Raw genomic sequence first — 19,132 nt, 5'->3', positions numbered from 1 at the left:
TCCTTATCCGTCATTTTAACTGAATGGGTTGTACGTTTTTTTTTTATTAATTTTCTATTTTCAGAAGTTATGAGAATAACGTTACGTTTGGTATATTAATTTGACGTGATATGTAACAATATCTATAGTTATTCAGTTAATGATTTTACACTTATACATTTCCTTTTAATGATCGATGGTTGAAGGGTGAGTAAAATAATTTCACCTCGTTGATTTTGAAAATGCTTATTGCGTTCATAGATGGAAGTAACTCCCATAATTTGCCAAAGCGTCATGGGGCATAGGAAAAAGGTGGATAGGCTATAACATGAAATGCAGTTCACCCTAGCTAAAAGAATCATCCTGGTAAATCCTACTTTACAGGATTGAATACTATTGTGTATTTTAAGGTTGTGGTAAGTCTAAATGCCTATCATTGAAAGTGCGAAACAACTGAGGAGGAATTTTTGTGGAATGTGACAAGCTAACTGAGCAGTCTTCACACAAAATGATGCACAAATTAATTACTGGAGGAGATACCAACAATACATAGCTAAAATTGCTCTGAACACAGTAATGTGACAACAGACCTAAAATCATCCCCGAAGGAATAAAGGTGCTACATATGTTAGAACAACTTAGGCTTTCTTCGGCATCTTCTAAAGCCCACTCTTGCATAAGCTGAGAGGAATCAGGCCAGATGGAAACCCACAAAATAATAACTTACATTTGAGGTAAAAGGAACAACATGATATAGAGTAGCAAGAAGGTTTTTGTCACACCATTGCCATTTAGGAACACAAGGGTAGGATGGAAGCTTTGTTACCATCCTGACCAATGGTTTCAGTGCCTACTAGCCTGTGTTATAACACAAATAAAGAACGGAGCATGTGCCACTACAGATCTGCCCACTCACATGGAGTGCACATACAATTTTGTCATTTGAATTTATTTATTATTTAATAATTGAATATTAGAATAAGAGTATTCAACAATGCATTTCTTTCTCAGTTTCTTCACCTTGACATTGCATTGTAATTGGAGGTCTAATTAAACTCTCGAGATTTCATTATGAAAGAAAGCTGACTAATTTTTACCATTTCATTTGTAGTCATGGCTGTGGCTGACTAAACGGTCAACATTAAATGTCTGGCTACTGCAGTGCTGGACTGGTAGGAAAGTGCCCATAAGAACATGGCTAAAATAAACAACACTTGCAAACCAAATAAGATCAAAAGTGAATGTCCTTTATGGTATGTAAAACTAAAGTTTACATGTGGATTGAATTCATGCCTACATAAACACATATATTGACATAAGACTTCTGGATTAAAATATGCTAACTGGATATGTAAACATTAAATGTACCATGCTAATGTTTTTTATTATTTCAGTAGAATGCAAATGTAATAAAATCAGATTGCATTTCATCATATTTAGGCCCTGTTTACACTAGTGCGTTTTCGTTTTAAAACGGCATTTTCACTGCGCTTCAGAAATGATCTCCATCTGCGCTACACAACTGAAAAATCATGACACATGACCATTCATGCAGGTGTTATTGTTTACACAGTCGTCAAGGATAAGCAGAGCAAATGTGGGCAGCCACGCCATCGTTTTCAAAAGTCTCCGTTTTGATCCGTTTACACTGAAACGCAACCCCCGGAGTTTTCAAACTAAAACGGGGTCTGCAGCGTTATCAAAAGTCTCCGTTTTCGACCTCGAAAACGCCAGAGTAGTTTAAACAATAGGCGTAACCGTAGTAAAAATTATGCGTTTTAAAACAAAAATGCACAAGTGTAAATTATTCTTTAAGGTAGTGAAATCTGAAAAAAATAAAAAAAAATAAATGCAGTACTCAACAACCAACAAGCAGATTAATATTACAAATATTTAATAGGAATTTGGACAAACACAAACAACAATTCAAAACTTCAATAAAGCCAACTTTTTAAAATACAAAACTTGAAAATAAAAAGAAGCAAAACAGGCTTGCAGATGCTGTAGTGGTATCTCGCGTTTACATTTTAAATATAGGGGAACAAACTAATTATCCTAGCAATTTTTTTTACATTATTCACTATTTGCAGTCCAGATTACTATATAATTACTAAGGCACATAATATTAGCAAAAGTGATTTCTGACATTTTTAATGACAGGATTCTGTTGGGTTCATCAAATCATATAAGAAAAGCAAGCCATTATTTACACAACAGTAAGATTTACAATTCAAATAAGATTATACGTGCCGCACGTGACTTTGTATAAAACCTGGTCCAGGTCATTCTGATTAAAATAAATTGATTAAATATGTATAAAAAGTTCTCTCTCATTCAAAGGAAACCGAGACACTAAAGCTTTTTTTCAAGGAGGACCATTGTGAGCATTGCTGTCTTGCTCCGCCCCCTTCCCGTCAGTCCAGTGGTTTGTGGGAGATGTAGTTTTCGGCCTCATTTCTCTCACAGAGGTCCAGGATAACCTAAATGGCTATTGTGCTCTACCTCACTTAAACGTAAGCTTGGTTTCCGTTCCTCAATGTCCGCTGTCTCTGGACTTGAGCACTGAGGATAAGGACGAACCTTGAAGAAATTTGATACGTACCGCACCTGTACGAGACAATGACTGTTAGCAGCTATGCAGTAATGAAATCACAATGCTATGTTTTTTTTGGAAATGAGGTTTTTAGTTTTTTAGGAAGTTTCTGGATATTTTTTGCGTAAACTGTCCCTTTAAAGGAAAAATGGGTTAACTTACAGTGAGAATTGCAATGAGCGCCCCCTGGAGGAGCCCCACCAGCACGTCGCTCCAGTGGTGCTTATAATCAGACACACGAGTGTAACCTACATACACCGCAAAGGCTACCAGGAAGAACTGGATAGTGGGCCTCAGGAGACGAGCCCATTTTGCATTCAATCTGGCCTGAACATAGAACTGGTGAGAGAAAAGAAGAAGTGACTTTCATTAGAGGAATATTAATGACTTAATTTGTTGAGAGGATTAGAAAACCGAAAAAAAAAAAAAACTCTTAACGGCTGTAAAAAATAAAAAAAAATAAAAATAAAATGTAGCCTTTGGGAAATAACAAATGCTAACAGTTTAGCATTGTCTGAGAGGGCTCTCTAAACAGCCTTTAAGATTTGTACATTTGCTTTGTAATTCATTAGGAAATCATTTTGTACCAAGAATGATGCAGAACCTGTCTTGGCTGATTAATTTAGAGATTAATTTTTATTGTTTTTTGTTCTGTTCTCTGATAGTTTCATTCAATTAGTTCCAGTTCGTTTGCAAACTCTGCAACAAAATAATGATTTTAAATAAATGCAAACATTTGAACTTGTACACCATATACTCCTCACTGTTTCCCATTTTTTTTGCTTGAAAAACAGTTACAACATACCAAGTCTTAATGTGCAGTCATATTAGCGAAATATTAGAAAACATTATTACATTGTCAAATCTATGCAAGAACCACAGCTCACAACAAAGTCACTTTCAAACCATGCCGTGGATTTGCGTGACCAGTTTGAACAATGCAAAATATTTGTGTGTAAATCTTTCACGTTGGAAATTCCCACTGGCATGGATTCCTATCGAATAACTAGATTTTGCCTTGAAAATTTATTGAACACCAGTAAATGTCACTGCATTTAACACCTTCATTGACATCAAATATAACTGCAGAATTAATTATTTTCAAACAAGGTTTCCCGAACGATATCCCCATCTGCCATTGGTCACAAAACACATAATCCCACCCCCAAACTTGTGTTAAATGTTTAAAGGGATCATGAACTGCCTTTATTATTTTGTACTTTTTTCTAAGGTCCACTTATAATGTTATCAATATTTTTACAACAACAACAAAAAAAAAAGATAGAAGTGATAGGCTATTTTCTGTCCTGTTTTTACCCCCCCCCCCCCCCCCCATCTGAAGTTCAATAGACGTGACGGATTGTAGACTCGTAGTAAACACCCACTGCTATGATTGGCTAACAGTTGTGTAAGTTTGACAGCCTACATCCTTCATTGATGGACGTTTGCTTTTCTTAAGACTTGCGTTTGACGCTCTTGTTATTTACACTTCATGTGTGAATTGGTGGGCGGGGCTAAACAGGCAGCAATGTAGAAGCAGGCGTTGATCATCTTCTGCGGAGGTGGTGTTTATCCACACTATTGCGTCATAAAGTGGCACATGTCATTTTTGCAGATTGGCTTCAATATAAGCTGTTTTTAGACTAAAAAGACAGTTTTGAGTTCTGAAACTTACAGGATGTTTTTATAGTACAATGACAACAAGGTAATTTAGATTTCTCAGTTCATGACCCCTTTAATGTTTAACATATTAGCATTTGGCTGCTATAGCACTCACCGCTAGAAACAGCATGCAATACATCCCAAAGGAGGAGTGACCCGAGTAGAAGGACAACCTACGACACACAAATCGCATACAGTTTCAAATGAAATTCACTGAAATCAAGACGTTAAAACATTTACACTGAGAAACATACCGGGCTTCAGTTACATCACTTTGGTTGCCAGTGCAGTTGATCGAGACCACGTATCCTTTGCAGACTTTGGGAGCACATACTGTTAAGAAATGTGGCCGTGGTCGGCCAATGGTGTACTTGGCCAAGTCCGTCAGCGATTGGCTGACTGCTCCCCCAAACAGGAAGGCACCCAACACCTTATATATGGCTGACACATATTGATTAAAGGTAGAGTTGGAGTGAATTTTTTTGCTGTACACCAGGTATGCTTCACCCGAAGATATCTAGAGGAACAGAAGAGGTTAATATTTAGAAATTTGCATTCCTGTAGCTTGCGACAAAGATGACAACAGTTTAATCGTTTTTTACAGTTGGTCATAAATATGTCAAACAAGTCCACAAGCACATAGCGTTGTGTTGTTGTGTATATTAAACCCTCTGCTGTGCAGAGTCATGAACGGACACTTTGTTGAGAATCAGCGCGTGACTCATGGTATGATGAGATCATGGAAGGGATGATGGAGATCAATGAATGAGGGACTCACGATGATGAAAGTGCAGGTGATGGTGACTACAGCCAGTGTCACATGGGAGATTGTGTCTTCTCTGAGAGGGTAACTAATGCTCTCGTCCTGGCAGTAGATGCCTCGCTGGTATGGATTAGACGCAATATTCATTATCACAAAGGGCAGAGAAGCTACAGGAAAGAAGAAAAATGAGACAAACAAACAATAAATACATAAACCGATAATGCTTCCTAAATTAAAACTTATTGTCTAATGTGGAGAATGTAAAGGGTGAATATCCTGAAACCTGACAAGAACCTGTCTGGGTCATATTTAAAATAAAATAAAATGAATACTTTCAACCATTTCTAATATATATTAAATATTAAAAAAATGGGTAACTTTATAATTAAATATAATTCAATCAAAAATATTTCTGTTGATTACTGGGCAAAGTATCATATGTTTGTTATTGTTAAAGCAGTTAGATAATTCTAAAAATATTTTTTCCATTGCAACATTTTTCTCATGACAAACATTTTCAGTCAGTTAAATCATGGTTTTATATATGCACACACGAACACAATACAATATATACACAAATAAATAAATAAAACTGGACCAGTTATTTATGCATCATAGATGATTTCATGAAAAGCAGCACAATTTTTATTTTTTTTTAAGAATACCGTCTGAATTCTGCCATGGAAGCAGTGACTATTTATAGTATCTTTTTTCTTAAGAGTCACATGGAAATTTATCCCACAGCTATGAGGAAGTCACCTGACCACACTATCTTAACCCAAAACACATTGTGAGCCAGACCATAAACACGAGCATACACACCCACAGCTCAGACATCCTTTCCACAACGCCTTGGTCGGTGAACTGATGTGGCTGGAGATGCACATGTCTGAATGTAACCACAGCGTGATCCTTTAATGAATGGAAAATGTCCTTGGGACATTCGGAAATGTTACGACATTCGGAAAGAGAATGGTAATGACAATGCTACTTCCTGTAAATGCATTTTCTATTGATAAAGTGGATGTATAAAAGTGCTGTAGTAAGTTTGCATATTTTTACCGCCACAAAATTAAAATATTCTGCTGCTTGAATGGGATCTATAGCATTTTGTGTAGATATTTTAGGTATGCTATGAACACCAAAGATCTATAGAGATATCAGAAAGATGCACCAGCAGGAAAGCATGAAGTTAAAAATGTTAAATATGATTCTGGACATTCTGGTTGACTCAGTATATCTAAATATGAATATCCAGCTCACAAATCCAGAACTGCTCAAGTGCCATTTATACCACGGTGATATTACAATGTACAAGAGGATCTGTGAGACAGATGGTCAGGTCTGTCACAAATTTAACTCTGGGCTCGATGTGAGGGAGTTGCTTTCACAGAGGCGGTTTTCATATTTGAAAAATGTTCAATATTATTCTACAAGGGCCATTAAAATATACAAACAAGAAGTTCATAATCTGTACATAAGGGGCTCATTAATAATTACATAATATACCACTAAAAACATTTCTATAGAGCTATACAAGATTGCAGCTCAAACTTGTACCTTACACAACAAATGTTTTTTTTCCCCTTCAAAACAAAACATTTAAGGTGTTAACGAAGATTTTTTCTTCTTACAAAACAAAAAATGTTTTTACAGACATGTTTTTGTTTTCTTTTGCTCTGCACCTAACCAAACAAAACGTTTATCTTGTTTTGTTTGTCAAACAAAACAACATTTTGTAGGTGTTTTTTTTGAAGAAAATTGTCTTCAGACTCATCTTTTGTTGTTAGTTTATAGGGAGAGAGAAAAAATAATAATTTCAAAGTTTGACACTAGAAGTTTAGAAACTTAATATTTTAGAAAAATAAGTTGAAATAAAATGGTGCAACTTATCCAAAATAAGTCATTTTGAGTTCCGGTGTATTCTTGAGACAAATAGCTTCATGTTCTCATGACAACAGACAAAGAGTAATAGAATCACTGAGGCACTTAAGAACAAATAAGTGTGTCTTTGTATTCTCAAAAACAAAGAACAATGGTGTTTGAAATGACATTGTATTTCCATACACTGTGGTCTGAACTGTGACAAACACACGCAAAACATAATGCACTGACAAACCTTGAAGCTGACATCCTCAGCGGTGCACTATTCAAACAATACTGCTCATATGTAGCTTTGCTCCATAAACAGTAATTATTATTAAGTTCTATGTAACTGAACAGACAATTAGGTCAAAAATCCAGGTCAAAATGTATCCCCAGGTCTAAGGATTTTACCGATACAGATAGTTAGGTTGGACTAAACTGGCCGATACAATTAATCACCTGATAGTTGCTGGAGCTGCTGAGAAGTGTCAGCTGTCATTATATGCCATTTTTAGTGTTTTTAAAACTGGTGAAAACTAACCCGTGCTAAAACAGGGGGTTTCATGACCCTTTGAGGATGGCCATCTACATCTACACAAAAGCCATATGGATATGTATGTATGCTCTCACACTTTATTTGCTTCTATGTTACAACACTTGATGATTATCAAATCAAAACATAAATAAGTAAAAATATGGCAGTCGTACACCAGACAAAAGCGCATCTATACGTTTGACACCCCAGATGCAAAAATTTACTTCTGGGATGAACAAAGTGGCATAGAAGAGTTTGATGTTCCGCATTTAAAAAACAAAGCAATTAGAAAGAGAAAGCGTGATCTGAAGTCATTATGCACATTAACAATTATTTGGGACAAATAGAATGTAATTTAAGGGAAAATTATGGTGCAGCAGGATTTTCTGATGGCTACGTTTGAATCCACATCTAAAGTTTCCCGCTCTGTGCAGTATCACGTGTCAAAACAAACACAAGGTATCAGTGATTTCCGCCTCTAGAGGCCACTCTCGCACTGTATAACGCCAGCGGACACTTCCCAGCAGCTCCAGCAACTGACGCAACCTAGAAAACTATCGCATGCATTTTAGTTCCACCAATCAACTATCGGTGCCGATTAATCTTCAAAACCGATCAATCGGTTGACCTCTACTAACTGTTTTGCACCTTTCAAAACAAAACAAAACTTCTGAAAAATTTTCTAAAAATGTTTTTGTTTTGCACTCTACAATTTTTTTTTTTTATATATATATTTACAAATATGTTTTGTTTTCTTTTGTTATGCACTTTGCAAAACAAATGTTTTTTTGAAACATTGGTTGGAGCTAAACTCTGCAGGACACCGGCCCGCAGGAACAAGTTTGGTGACCACTGCCTTAAACTGTTCACCAGCGAACTAGTTAGCTCAAAATTATGTGATCCACTTGCTAAAAATTCCTTACGAACAATGCAAGAAAAATAAACTTTCCTTCAGGTCTCAAAGACCATCCTGCTGAGGGAGACCCCAAAGCAGTTTTATCACTCCATTGAGATTCAGACACTTTGAGGATCTGGAGCTGAGCTTGGATGGCCTTTTCTGTATGTTTGCCAGCTGAAGACACTCCAAACAAATGAAAATAAAAGCCCAACAAAAAGGTCTCATTTTTCCCTTTTCCCCTCCAAACTTTTCAACTGTTGAGACACGTTATTAGGAAACAAAAAGACGGGTAAAATTGCAAGATGGAAAACTGAAGGATCTCACCCAGAGAAGTACTTTTTTATTTCAAACTGTCATTGACTAATGACACACACAATCAAAACATCGAGAAACTTTGAGAACCAAGTCTAAAATCCATCAGCTTTACATTTAAAAAAGGCTGAGCTGTATATTCTGGTTCTCATCAGTGAAATTCTTCAGTATTAATCCCAAAATATTTTCCAGACTGTGTACCCAGGGAATTAAGTCAGTGTAAGGTACATTAAACGTGGTCAACATAAGAGCTTCAAACGAGTTCAAAGCCTCAGTTGGCAGGTGCAAGCTCGGCAGTCGTTTAATTAGGCAACGAAACAGGACTGCAGGGAGAGATGTGGCACGTAGAAATGAGAGGGCGAGATGTGCTTGAAGAAAGCCGTGCTCGTCACCCAACACATTGCAGTATTGGGGCAGCACTTAAGGAAAAACGAACCTCGTCTCAACTGCCGCCAGCAGTTACCCTTCAACTATTCCCTGAAACAAATTAGTTCCATTTGAAGGTACAGGAAGTGAAGTTTCCTGTAAAACATTAAGGGACCTCGTTTTGGTATGAGGTCTTTTTATGCTTTTTTCTTCTTCATGCTTCGCGAGTAAACGCAATGCACTCTAGCTCTTAACTAAACATTTCACTAAAAATAAAACTTCTGTCATCATTTGCTTACAATCAGGTAGTTTTTCCTTGAAAAAAAGTCGTTTAAGAATGTTCACACTTCTCTCTTACACGCAATGAAAGTGTACGGGGTCCAAATTAAAATAGTCCATACAACTTGCGTTCTATATTCCAAGTCTTGCTAAATCATATGATTAGGGCTAAATGAATTAAATGCTGTTTAGTCAATATTAAACAATGATTATATTGCGTTGAAAACTGTAAAAACATTCGCTAGGTCGTTGGCGCCCTCTGCAGCCATTTGATACATGTACGTAATTTCTGATTATATTTTCGTTTATTACATTATCCCCCGGTTTCACAGCCAAGGCTTAAGCCTAGTCCTAGACTAAAATGTAAGTCTGAGGTGTTTCAACTGAAAGAAACTTGCACTGACGGATCTTAAAATATATCAGTGCCTTTGTTTTGTCTCAAAAAGCACACCAGTAATGTTTTTTTCTAAGGACATTTATAAAAAATGACTTAAAATGTCCTAATTGAACTTTGGCCTAATCCTGGCTTAGTCTATGCCCTGTCTGTGAAACCGGGCCTTTGTATTTTAACTTTTATTTAACTGGCTTGCTTTTGGTATTTTATTTGAACCAATTATTATTGCTTCATTGCTAGTCAATTTAAAGTCTATTGTTCGCTTAGGTCAATTTAAATTACCAAGAAAAATGATCCGATTACTCGATTAATCGTCTGAATAACCAATTACTCGATTACCAAAATTATTTTAGTGACAGATGGGTTTGGAACAACATGAGGGTGACCACATGATGTCAGACTTTATCTATGAGCTCCTAAGGTTACTGCAGCATTTCAAGAAACTGCAACAAAGCAACATGGTGACTTAACTGAGAGGGCGAGAAGATAATTAGGCGATTGCTGAAATGTTGAAGGACTGAAGATTTACATCCTGTGTCATCCTTTTGCCCGTCCCACAGACAAAAATGAGCTTGCCACTCCTATAGTCTCCACCTCATTCATGTTTCCCTCTTTGTTTAGAGCATCCTCCCACTCCTTCATGAACACTATAAATACGAAGGGCAGAACAGACTGTTGCTTTATTTGGTTCAAACTGATGTGCAGTTACGGTATGTGGGATAATTGGTGGCAATCTGAGTTTGAAACAGTTACACCTCCTTTCACACCACTGGAGGAACGCCAGAGCCATTACTGAACGAAACTAGCAGTTTCATTCAGTACACTAAAGGAAATGTTCACAACAAAATAAAATTATGTTACCGTTTACTCACCCTCATGTTATTCTGAAGATTTTCTTTCTTATGCTGAACATTTAAGTAGACGTTCATCAGAATGTCTGGATACAATAAAAGTGAATGGGGACCAGAGACAGCTCCAATAAAGACAAATAATATGCATTACAAAAGCAGTTTATATGACTTATACACTATATATTCCAAATCTTCCTTATGTGTGAGAATCTGTGGTCACCATTCACCTTCATTGCATGGAGCAGCTTTGACATTATGCTCAAAATTACACCTTTTTCATTCACAGAAAGTCATACAGGGAGAGTTAACAATGGCACATTTTTTAGTTTCGAGTGAACTTTTCCTTTAACTTAAGCATTCAGTGGCTCAAGCCGCTTTACAACAAGCTACTTGTTAAAACAAGTTATTTTGAATTTTTGTTTTCTTTGCACACAAAACTCATTCTCATAGATTCATAGCATTATAGCTGAACCACTGATGTCACATGGACCATTTTAATGATGTCCTTACGACCTTTCTAGGCCTTGAATGTGGTAGTCGCGCTGCTGTCTATGCAGGGTAAGAAAGCTCTTAGATTTCATTAAAATATCTTAATTTGTGTTCCAAAGATGAACAAAGGTCTCACAGGCTTGAAATTAATGACAGAATTTTCATTTTTGGGTCAACTATCCCTTAAAGAACATAGCTTTACTGTAACTTAACTACTTGGAACGTCTCAAAGTACACAAAATAAATTTGGTGTACGATTTACTTTGAAACTATTTTCAGTCAGAAATTGACTCAGTAAATTGATAATTGCAAAGAAAAATTAGTGTAGCTTTCCTAACACTGGCATGATGATGTTGGTCCAAGAAACTGAAATTATGAGAGCATTTAGCTCATACATTTACAGTAATCTGAATTGCACTGCTTGCAGTTTCAATGGCGCATGAGTGTATTTCCAATGGAAAAAAAAAAACTAAACAAAAAAAAAAAACAACTGGTGAAAAACCCACTGAGTCATTTAAAAAAAAAAAAACCAAGAGGTCTTGTCTTTGGTTATGGCTACAGGGAGTAGCCTATTTTCTTAGGGTCTGCTTTGACCTTCACCCTAACATTGGTTCACCACCTTTCATTGTCAAACACACCCTATGTTTTTACTGACTTATCTTGTATCCTAACTTGTTTCAAGGTGCATTAACAAATACACTCCGCTTTCTACACCAGACTTAATTCAGTCTGGCTTCATCTCAACATTCGAAGGCCAGTTCATGAGCCGAACCCACAACGATCACATTCTGTTCCTACTCTGAAGATGAAAATGAGATGTTCTTGACTTTCTTTGTGGGTTTTTTGGAGTACCATCATAAGTGTTACGAAAATACAACCCTGTCGCCCCTTAAGTGAGAGTTTTGAGGGCGGTCTGTCTGCCGGCAGCACTCCCTGAGCTGTAGTTTGGTAAGGCCGCTTAACTCATTTGGAAGCTATGTGCTGAGCATACAGCCTCGCAGGAGAGTCTGGAATCCTACTTCAAGAAGAAACACCCACCCTCCTCCTCTTCTCTTTCGCCATACACCAGTCTGTATTTCCCAGCCCTCTACCTCCCCACACTAAAGCTAGTGTTTGATTTACGCTCTTGAAAGCTACGGAAATATAACATTGCGTGGGAAATTGTTTGCTAGTAGTGTATAGCAAAATAGTTTTGCTTTAAAGAAGGTTTCTGTGATTAATGGAACAGCATCATTATGTTAATAGTCTCATGATTTGACCAATTTCTGAACAATTTTGTTGATGTTGCAACTGCCATCTCACGCAGACCTTTCTGAACAAGTTTAACCAAGACCTGAAATATAATGCATGACAGTTCCAACAGCCTAAACTTTTCCTTGTAATTTCGCCAGTAGTGTCAATTCTAAAATGTTTCTAAAAACTACTGTTACATTTTTTTTAAAGAAATGTATACTTTCATTCAGCAAGAATGCATTAAATTGATCAAAAGTGAAGCAGCACAACTTTTCACCATTAATAAATGTTTCATAAACAAATTGAGTACATTAGAATGATTTATAAAAGATCATGCGATACTCAAGACTGGAATAATGAAGCTGAAAATTCAGCTTTGATCACAGCAAATAAAATAAAAATATATTAAAACAAAAAACAGTTATTTAAAATTTTAATAATATTTTACAATATTAATGTTTTTAACTGTATTGTAATAAAATAAATGCAGGCTTGGTGAGCACACAGTGCTGCTGGAAAGTTTGTGAACCTTTTAGAATTTTCTATATTTCTGCATAAATTACCCAAAACATAATCAGATTTTCGCACAAGTCCTGAAAATAGACAAAGAGAACCCAATCAAACAAATGAGATAAAAATAATTTCTTTGTCATTTATATTTTCCTGAATAAGATTCAATATTGCATATCTGTGAGTGGCAAAAGTATGTGAATCTCTTGGATTAGCAGTTAATTTAAAGGTGAAATTAGAGTGTGTCTGTGCAGAGGTGTTTTCAGGCAGTGCAATGACTATCAAATGTCAGTACGTCACCTGTTTTATTCAAAGAACAGGAATCTATCAAAGTCTGATCATGTTTGGGGAAGTGAATCATGTCACAAACAAAGGAGATTACTGAGGACCTCAAAAAAAGAGCTGATGTTGCTCATCAGGATGGAAAAGATTACAAAACCATCTCTAAAGAGTTTGGACTCCACAAATCCACAGTCAGACAGACTGTGTACAAATGGAGGAAATTCAAGACCACTGTTACCTTCCTGAGAAATGGTCACCAACAAAGATCACTCCAAAGCAGAATGTGTAATAGTCTGCGAGGTTGCAAAAGTTCCCAGGGTAACTTCTAAGCAACTAAAGGCCTTTCTTACATTGGCTAATGTTAATGTTCATGAGCCCACCATCAGGAGAACACTGAGCAACCACAGTGTGCATGGCAGAGTTGCAAGAAGAAACCCACTGCTCTACAAAAAGAAAATTGTTTGCGAAAGATCATGTGGACAAGCCAGAGGACTATTGGAGAAAGGTTTAATAGGATGGATGAACTTATTGGTTTAAATGAGAAGCTATTATGAACACACTGCATTCCAGTTTAAGAATCCCATCCCATCTGTAAAACATGGTGGTGGTAGGATCATGGCTTGGGCCTGTTCTGCTGCTAAAAACAGTTATACCAGCAAATTCTAAAGGAGAACATCAGGACATCTGTTTAAGAACAGAGTCTCAAGAGAACATGAGTCATGCAGTAAGACAACAACCCCAAGCACACAAGTCATTCTACCAAAGAAGAACAAAGTTAATGTTTTGGAATGGCTGAGTCAAAGTCCAGACCTTAATGTGTTGTGGAAGGACCTAAGCAAGTAGTTCAGGAGGAAACCCACCAGCATCACAGAGTTTAAGGGGTTCTGCACTATAAGGAATGGGCTAAAACTCCTACATGTTATTGTGCAGGACTGATCAACATTTACAAGAAACTTTACCTTCAGTTACTGCAGCAAAAGGGAGTCACACCAGATAATGAAAGCAAAGATTTGCATACTTTTGCAACGCACATGCATGTAAGATATTTATGACAAAGAAAATATTTCTCTCTCACTTGTTTGATTCGGTTCTTTTTGTCTATACTTTCAGGACTTATATGAAAATCGGATGATGTTTTGGGTCATATGCAGAAATATAGAAAATTCTAAAGGGTTCACAAACTTTCAAGCAGCACTGTACATATATTTTTATAGCATTTCACCCATGAAAAATAAAATTAATTCTACTTCATGTTTGTGTAAGCTACATGTCTGCCCTACCTTGTACTTTTCTGAAGAAATGATTTATTGCGGCATTCATGTTTCATAACTTCTTTGCATGAATCACTCTTTGTAACATTCCTCATCTGTAAGTCACTTTGGATAAAAGCATTTGCATACAGGCCCTGTAAGCAATATAAAAATTAAACTTTCTTTTTTTTTTTTTACAAAATGCCAATAAATGTATAAATAGGGTCTACTAAAACAAGAAATGTTCCTTCAATGTACCTTATAATATTAGTTATTAAATAAAGTGCTTTATTAAATGAGCTCCTGGAAAAAAAGGCCTGGAAAGTCCTTCAGTACTGGGCCAAAAGCATGGCTTGATATTAAACGGTTAAGCTTAGATAACTCCCATCAGTTTCACTTTCACTGAAGTAAAACACTGATCTTGCAGCTTTGACTCGAATAGACGCTGAATATTATCTGCCAAGTATTATTTCTGTAAATCCTCAATGATTGATAATGTAAAAATCATAAAGAATACCAGCATAGAGGGAGCAGTAAAATACACACTGTTAGCCTGTGAGCTAAAGCAAAAGCCAGACTGTGTTTGTGTGGAGGGAAAGTTTACTTAGAAGGAAAAGAGAAGCAGAGAGTGGTGGGCTGGATTGAATGTCAAATTCAGGGCTGGGAAAGGGTATTACTGCCCAGAAATACTTACAGAAATTCTCCAGTAGCTGAACTCTACAGGATTCTGGGACTTTCTGTTGTTTCTAAAGCAATCTGAGAGGCTGATATTTATTTGAAAATGACTGAATAATTCCACCTGTGCTTGCTTTCGTTAGCTCAAGGCCAAGTGTCTCAAATTTACAGGACTTTGAGCTCTCTTTTATGTCCTTGTAGATCAATCAGAAACCAAATTACGCATACACCCTCATATGTAGTTATGGGGGACACTGAATGAGAAGAAGTTATTGACCTTTCTCAGATGTGCCTTTATTTCCATACATGAATCTTTATCAGAAAACTGACCAAATTGTTAAAAACATTTTTTTTTTTTCATTTATACTTGATTCTGTTTTAGTCATTTTAGTACTTAAACTTAGTTTATTAAGTTGCTAAGTAAACATTTTAAGCTTTAGTTTTCTGTCAAATATTTATTTATTTTTTAATTCTGCTTAATTTCAATTAACAATTTTTTTTTAACAGATTTAGTCTTAGTTAACTATAACAACTATAACTGTGCACCGCATGACATTACATTGAAATGTTTGTTAAAAATAGCATTTCAAAAGCCTACGAAACTAGCCATGAATTCAAAGAGCATATGACTAAGACAATATTGTCTATCCCTGTCCACAACATGGACAGACAACTTCAAATCAGTCACTTCATCTAGATAGAGACATGTGCACCATGGTAAAGGTGTAGTCTTTAGACTAAAGGTGAAGGATCGTGCCTACAGCAAGTTCTAGCCCTCATGAAATCCAATGCTGGAGGTTGGAGAACAGAGACACAATAAAGCACTTCAAAGAGCTGGTTCAGAAACTTCATATCCCCAACGTCAAAGCAGGGTTACCTCATGCGGTTTAGAAAAACACAGTGTTTCCAAAGGAAGTAATGGTCAAGCTGGTTCGCACTCACTTCAGCACTGAGAAGTCGAATCTCCCATAATGGGCACTATGTGACTATGTTAGGATGTTTATGGTCATTGGGTTTGTCTCATGGTTGGTCTGCAAGCAAAGCCCTGAAAAAGCCAAAAATGCAAGAAAAGGAACATTTCTGTGCCACTACAGGCTGCCAAACACTGTGGGAAATACTGACAGGCTTGGATCGCATTTCCATAAACAAATACTCAGCTTCCTGAACTAGCAAAATCCAGGAAAAGAAGCCAGGATGAATACAACTCCATTTGTAAACACACAGAACACACCTCCAAATACATATTTAAACATGAAAAGCTTCTAAAAACAGGCCCCTTATCATGACACCTTGAACATGGCCTAACGCATTTGCTTTTTACAACAAGTAAGATAAATATTGAATATTAAACCAGACTGGTCTTCAAATTATACATGGGGACAGCATGTCAAATTTTTTATTGCAACCAAAGCAGTTTTGCAAGGTTGTGTGCTTATGCGAGGTTATGGGAAAAACTAAACTGATTTTAAAAAAAAATCAAGAGAATTAAAGCTTGATTTAAATGTAATTGACCATATAATTGTCAATTTACCTTACAATACAAGCACAATTTAATTTCTTTTTTGATCGACCATGTCTACGTTTTCTGAATAACAACCCAGAAGAGCCTATATTGTTGAAAAAGACAAATCCCATGTTAGAAATGAATAAAATAGCATTCAACCAACAACTTCAAATCAGGACATTGAACGGTGAAACATCGAACTCTCTTACCTACAACAACACACAGCACGTCCACCAGGACAAAGAGTTTATTTTCCCTCAAGTCCGTCATAATTTCTTTAGCTCGGCTGCTCTTTAAATCTCACTTCATTTATGTGATAACATCAGCGATAATCCACTTGGAAGAAGCGAAGGCGACCAGTAATGCGAGTTCTTCCGGCTCTGCTCTTCTACCTGCGCTCTTCGTCCTTGACTTCAGCTCATAGGTGACTGTGAAAGACGCGACAGCTTTACGACTTTATATATCAACAACTTCAAAGGGTGACGGCAGTGCCGCGTTGGTGCACATATTGCTTTTGTAAAAACGGACTGGCGTTCACCCCTTCCGGCTGTTTTTTGAAGACGCATCCACTACTTTTCCAAAAGCACGCCAGTGTGTTCCCACTCGGGCTCTCGCCGTGTCCACACCTTGACAGAGGGACGCGCGTGCGCAAATCACTGCACTTTGAGCCGAGGCACAACAGACACACAAACAAACTTTTATGACATAACATTTCGTAAATATGAACTTGGCCAGTTATTTGTGCAACATTTAAGCTATCTGTCATATTTCATCGTTGACCATGTTTGAGTTTCAAGTATGGCTATGTGTGAATACCGAGGTATTTAGACTAAGATAGATGTGGGTGTGGTATGGTTTGGTTTGAGATTGGCTGTTTTAAATTCATTGGGAATATTTTTAGTTTACTGCTTGAACACACCTCTGAAAATCTGATATAGGCGAGACAAAATGTGTTGTTACAAAGTTAGGGGAACACCTAGCCAACTTACTTTAAAACGTGTGAACATCGCCACAACCCATATAGGGTGAATTCAGGTAAAGTGGGCCACTTTTTTGTAAAACGTATAATTTAGATATGTTTTTTTTTTCTTTTGTTTTTACTTTTGTTAACTTTAAGGACCAGCTATAATATTTAAATTCGAATACAGTTCATATAAATTGTTATTTGCAAGATATATACCAATAAACATTTTGAGGTCATGTACTCCAGCTGGTCTGGTAAAGTGGGCCATCCATTATTTATCAAAAATTATTCTGCATCTTAATTAAAAACACATGATTTATTAACACACATTACCAGACAACATATTTAACAAATTCAAAAATATAGCGTGAGTAAAATAAATCATGTGTAAATCCTCATCTTAATTCATTTGTGAAATTCCAAACAACTGAAAGAACGTGTTGACATTTAATTTGATTAAATCTGAATATTCAGAAATCAGAATATTGATCAAATTAACTGTGCAATATGTTAAAAATGTGACCATAACACAAGCGACAACAAATAGTCTAAAAAAAATAATAAGAGGAACATTTAAAATGGTAACATGGTAATATTTTTTTTTTTGTTCTTTAAACACTTTAAATGAACTTTAATTGTGTCCGTATTTTAAAGCCTTATATTCTGCATACATTATGCTCCTCTCATCCTTTCTTCACTCCACAGATTGAACTTCATGCCTTGACTTGTCTTTCCTTTCTTCCATCTCTGACTTGAATTTCCTGACTGCAGACTAATTTCTGTTAATTAAAGTAAAATACATGTTGAATATAAAATAACCAGTGAATGTCAATTTAATTAATAAATTTGAGTATAATTACTGAAAATTAAAGGTCAGCCCATTTGACCTGAATCCCACCGGCCCACTTTATCTAACACATTCAGCCAAAGTGGGCCAGCAACACCTTCCAAGAAAATTAACACATTTTTAAACATTTTGTTCTTTGCATTTTATTCCCTGTTAACTGTGGAAACAAAAACAGCAGGACCTGTCCCAAAAATATTTATTTCCATTTAGTGAGCAACGTTATAATTTAGAAATGAAAATCTTATGTCAAGTGTCATATTGCATCAACCAAAACTATTTTATCATTTAGAGAAATAGTGTTTCTTTAATTAAGAACCATTGTTATGCTCTGAAAGTGTAAACCCATTGAGCACAAGTACAATCAAACTTAAATGGCCCACTTTACCTGAATTCACCCTATGTGACACTGCACCACAAAACCAATTTTGACAAATACAATGCATTGTTACAAACATACCCGTGCTACTTATGAATGATTTTGTGGTCCAAGGTCACATTGCCTACACAGCTAACAAATGTTTGGAAAAAATAATTGGCCAAGTAGGCTATTTACCCAACTAACAGACTGTTACCAGAACGTTACGTGAACGTTACTTTAAGGCTGTTAAAAATACATTTTGGTTCCTGCGGGTCTTTTAATTTCCAAATGCTTCATAGATGATGCTTTCATAATGTATGCTAATATAAAAAAGTACAGGCTACTGGTTGTTGAGTTCTACTGAGATGTAATGTCACTGGACTTAACGATAGATTACTTTTCATTAGAAATACAATTTTTTTGTTTTAGGTCTGGATTACACTATACAGAAGCTTGTGCCTCTGATTAGCTTCTTTCTTCGCTTGCTTGAGATGCCCTCTAGTGGACACAATACAATACTAC

The 19,132-nt window shown here is 36.3% G+C and overlaps 1 protein-coding gene across 2 annotated transcripts; it reads right to left on the bottom strand.

Annotated features, from left to right (window-relative positions):
* Positions 1-1,206: 1,206 nt before the first annotated feature.
* Positions 1,207-17,087, bottom strand: LOC306867374 (phospholipid phosphatase 2-like). Of its 2 annotated transcripts, XM_079412987.1 has the most exons (7): positions 16,651-17,078; positions 14,293-14,417; positions 5,013-5,164; positions 4,489-4,751; positions 4,350-4,407; positions 2,735-2,911; positions 1,213-2,586 (listed from the first exon to the last, which is right to left on the bottom strand). In XM_079412987.1, the coding sequence occupies exons 2-7, from the start codon at positions 14,330-14,332 to the stop codon at positions 2,440-2,442; spliced, it is 837 nt and encodes a 278-aa protein (XP_079269113.1). In that variant the 5' UTR covers positions 14,333-14,417; positions 16,651-17,078; the 3' UTR covers positions 1,213-2,439. The 2 variants fall into 2 exon arrangements, with proteins under 2 accessions (XP_079269112.1, XP_079269113.1); XM_079412986.1 differs by lacking the exon at positions 14,293-14,417 and having other exon boundaries at positions 1,207-2,586; positions 16,651-17,087.
* Positions 17,088-19,132: the final 2,045 nt, after the last annotated feature.

This window comes from Barbus barbus (genome assembly GCF_936440315.1).
Source record: "Barbus barbus genome assembly, chromosome: 49".
NCBI classification, from domain to species: Eukaryota; Metazoa; Chordata; class Actinopteri; order Cypriniformes; family Cyprinidae; genus Barbus; species Barbus barbus.
The sequence above is the reverse complement of the archived record's forward strand: the minus strand, read 5'-3'. Positions and strand labels throughout refer to the sequence as shown.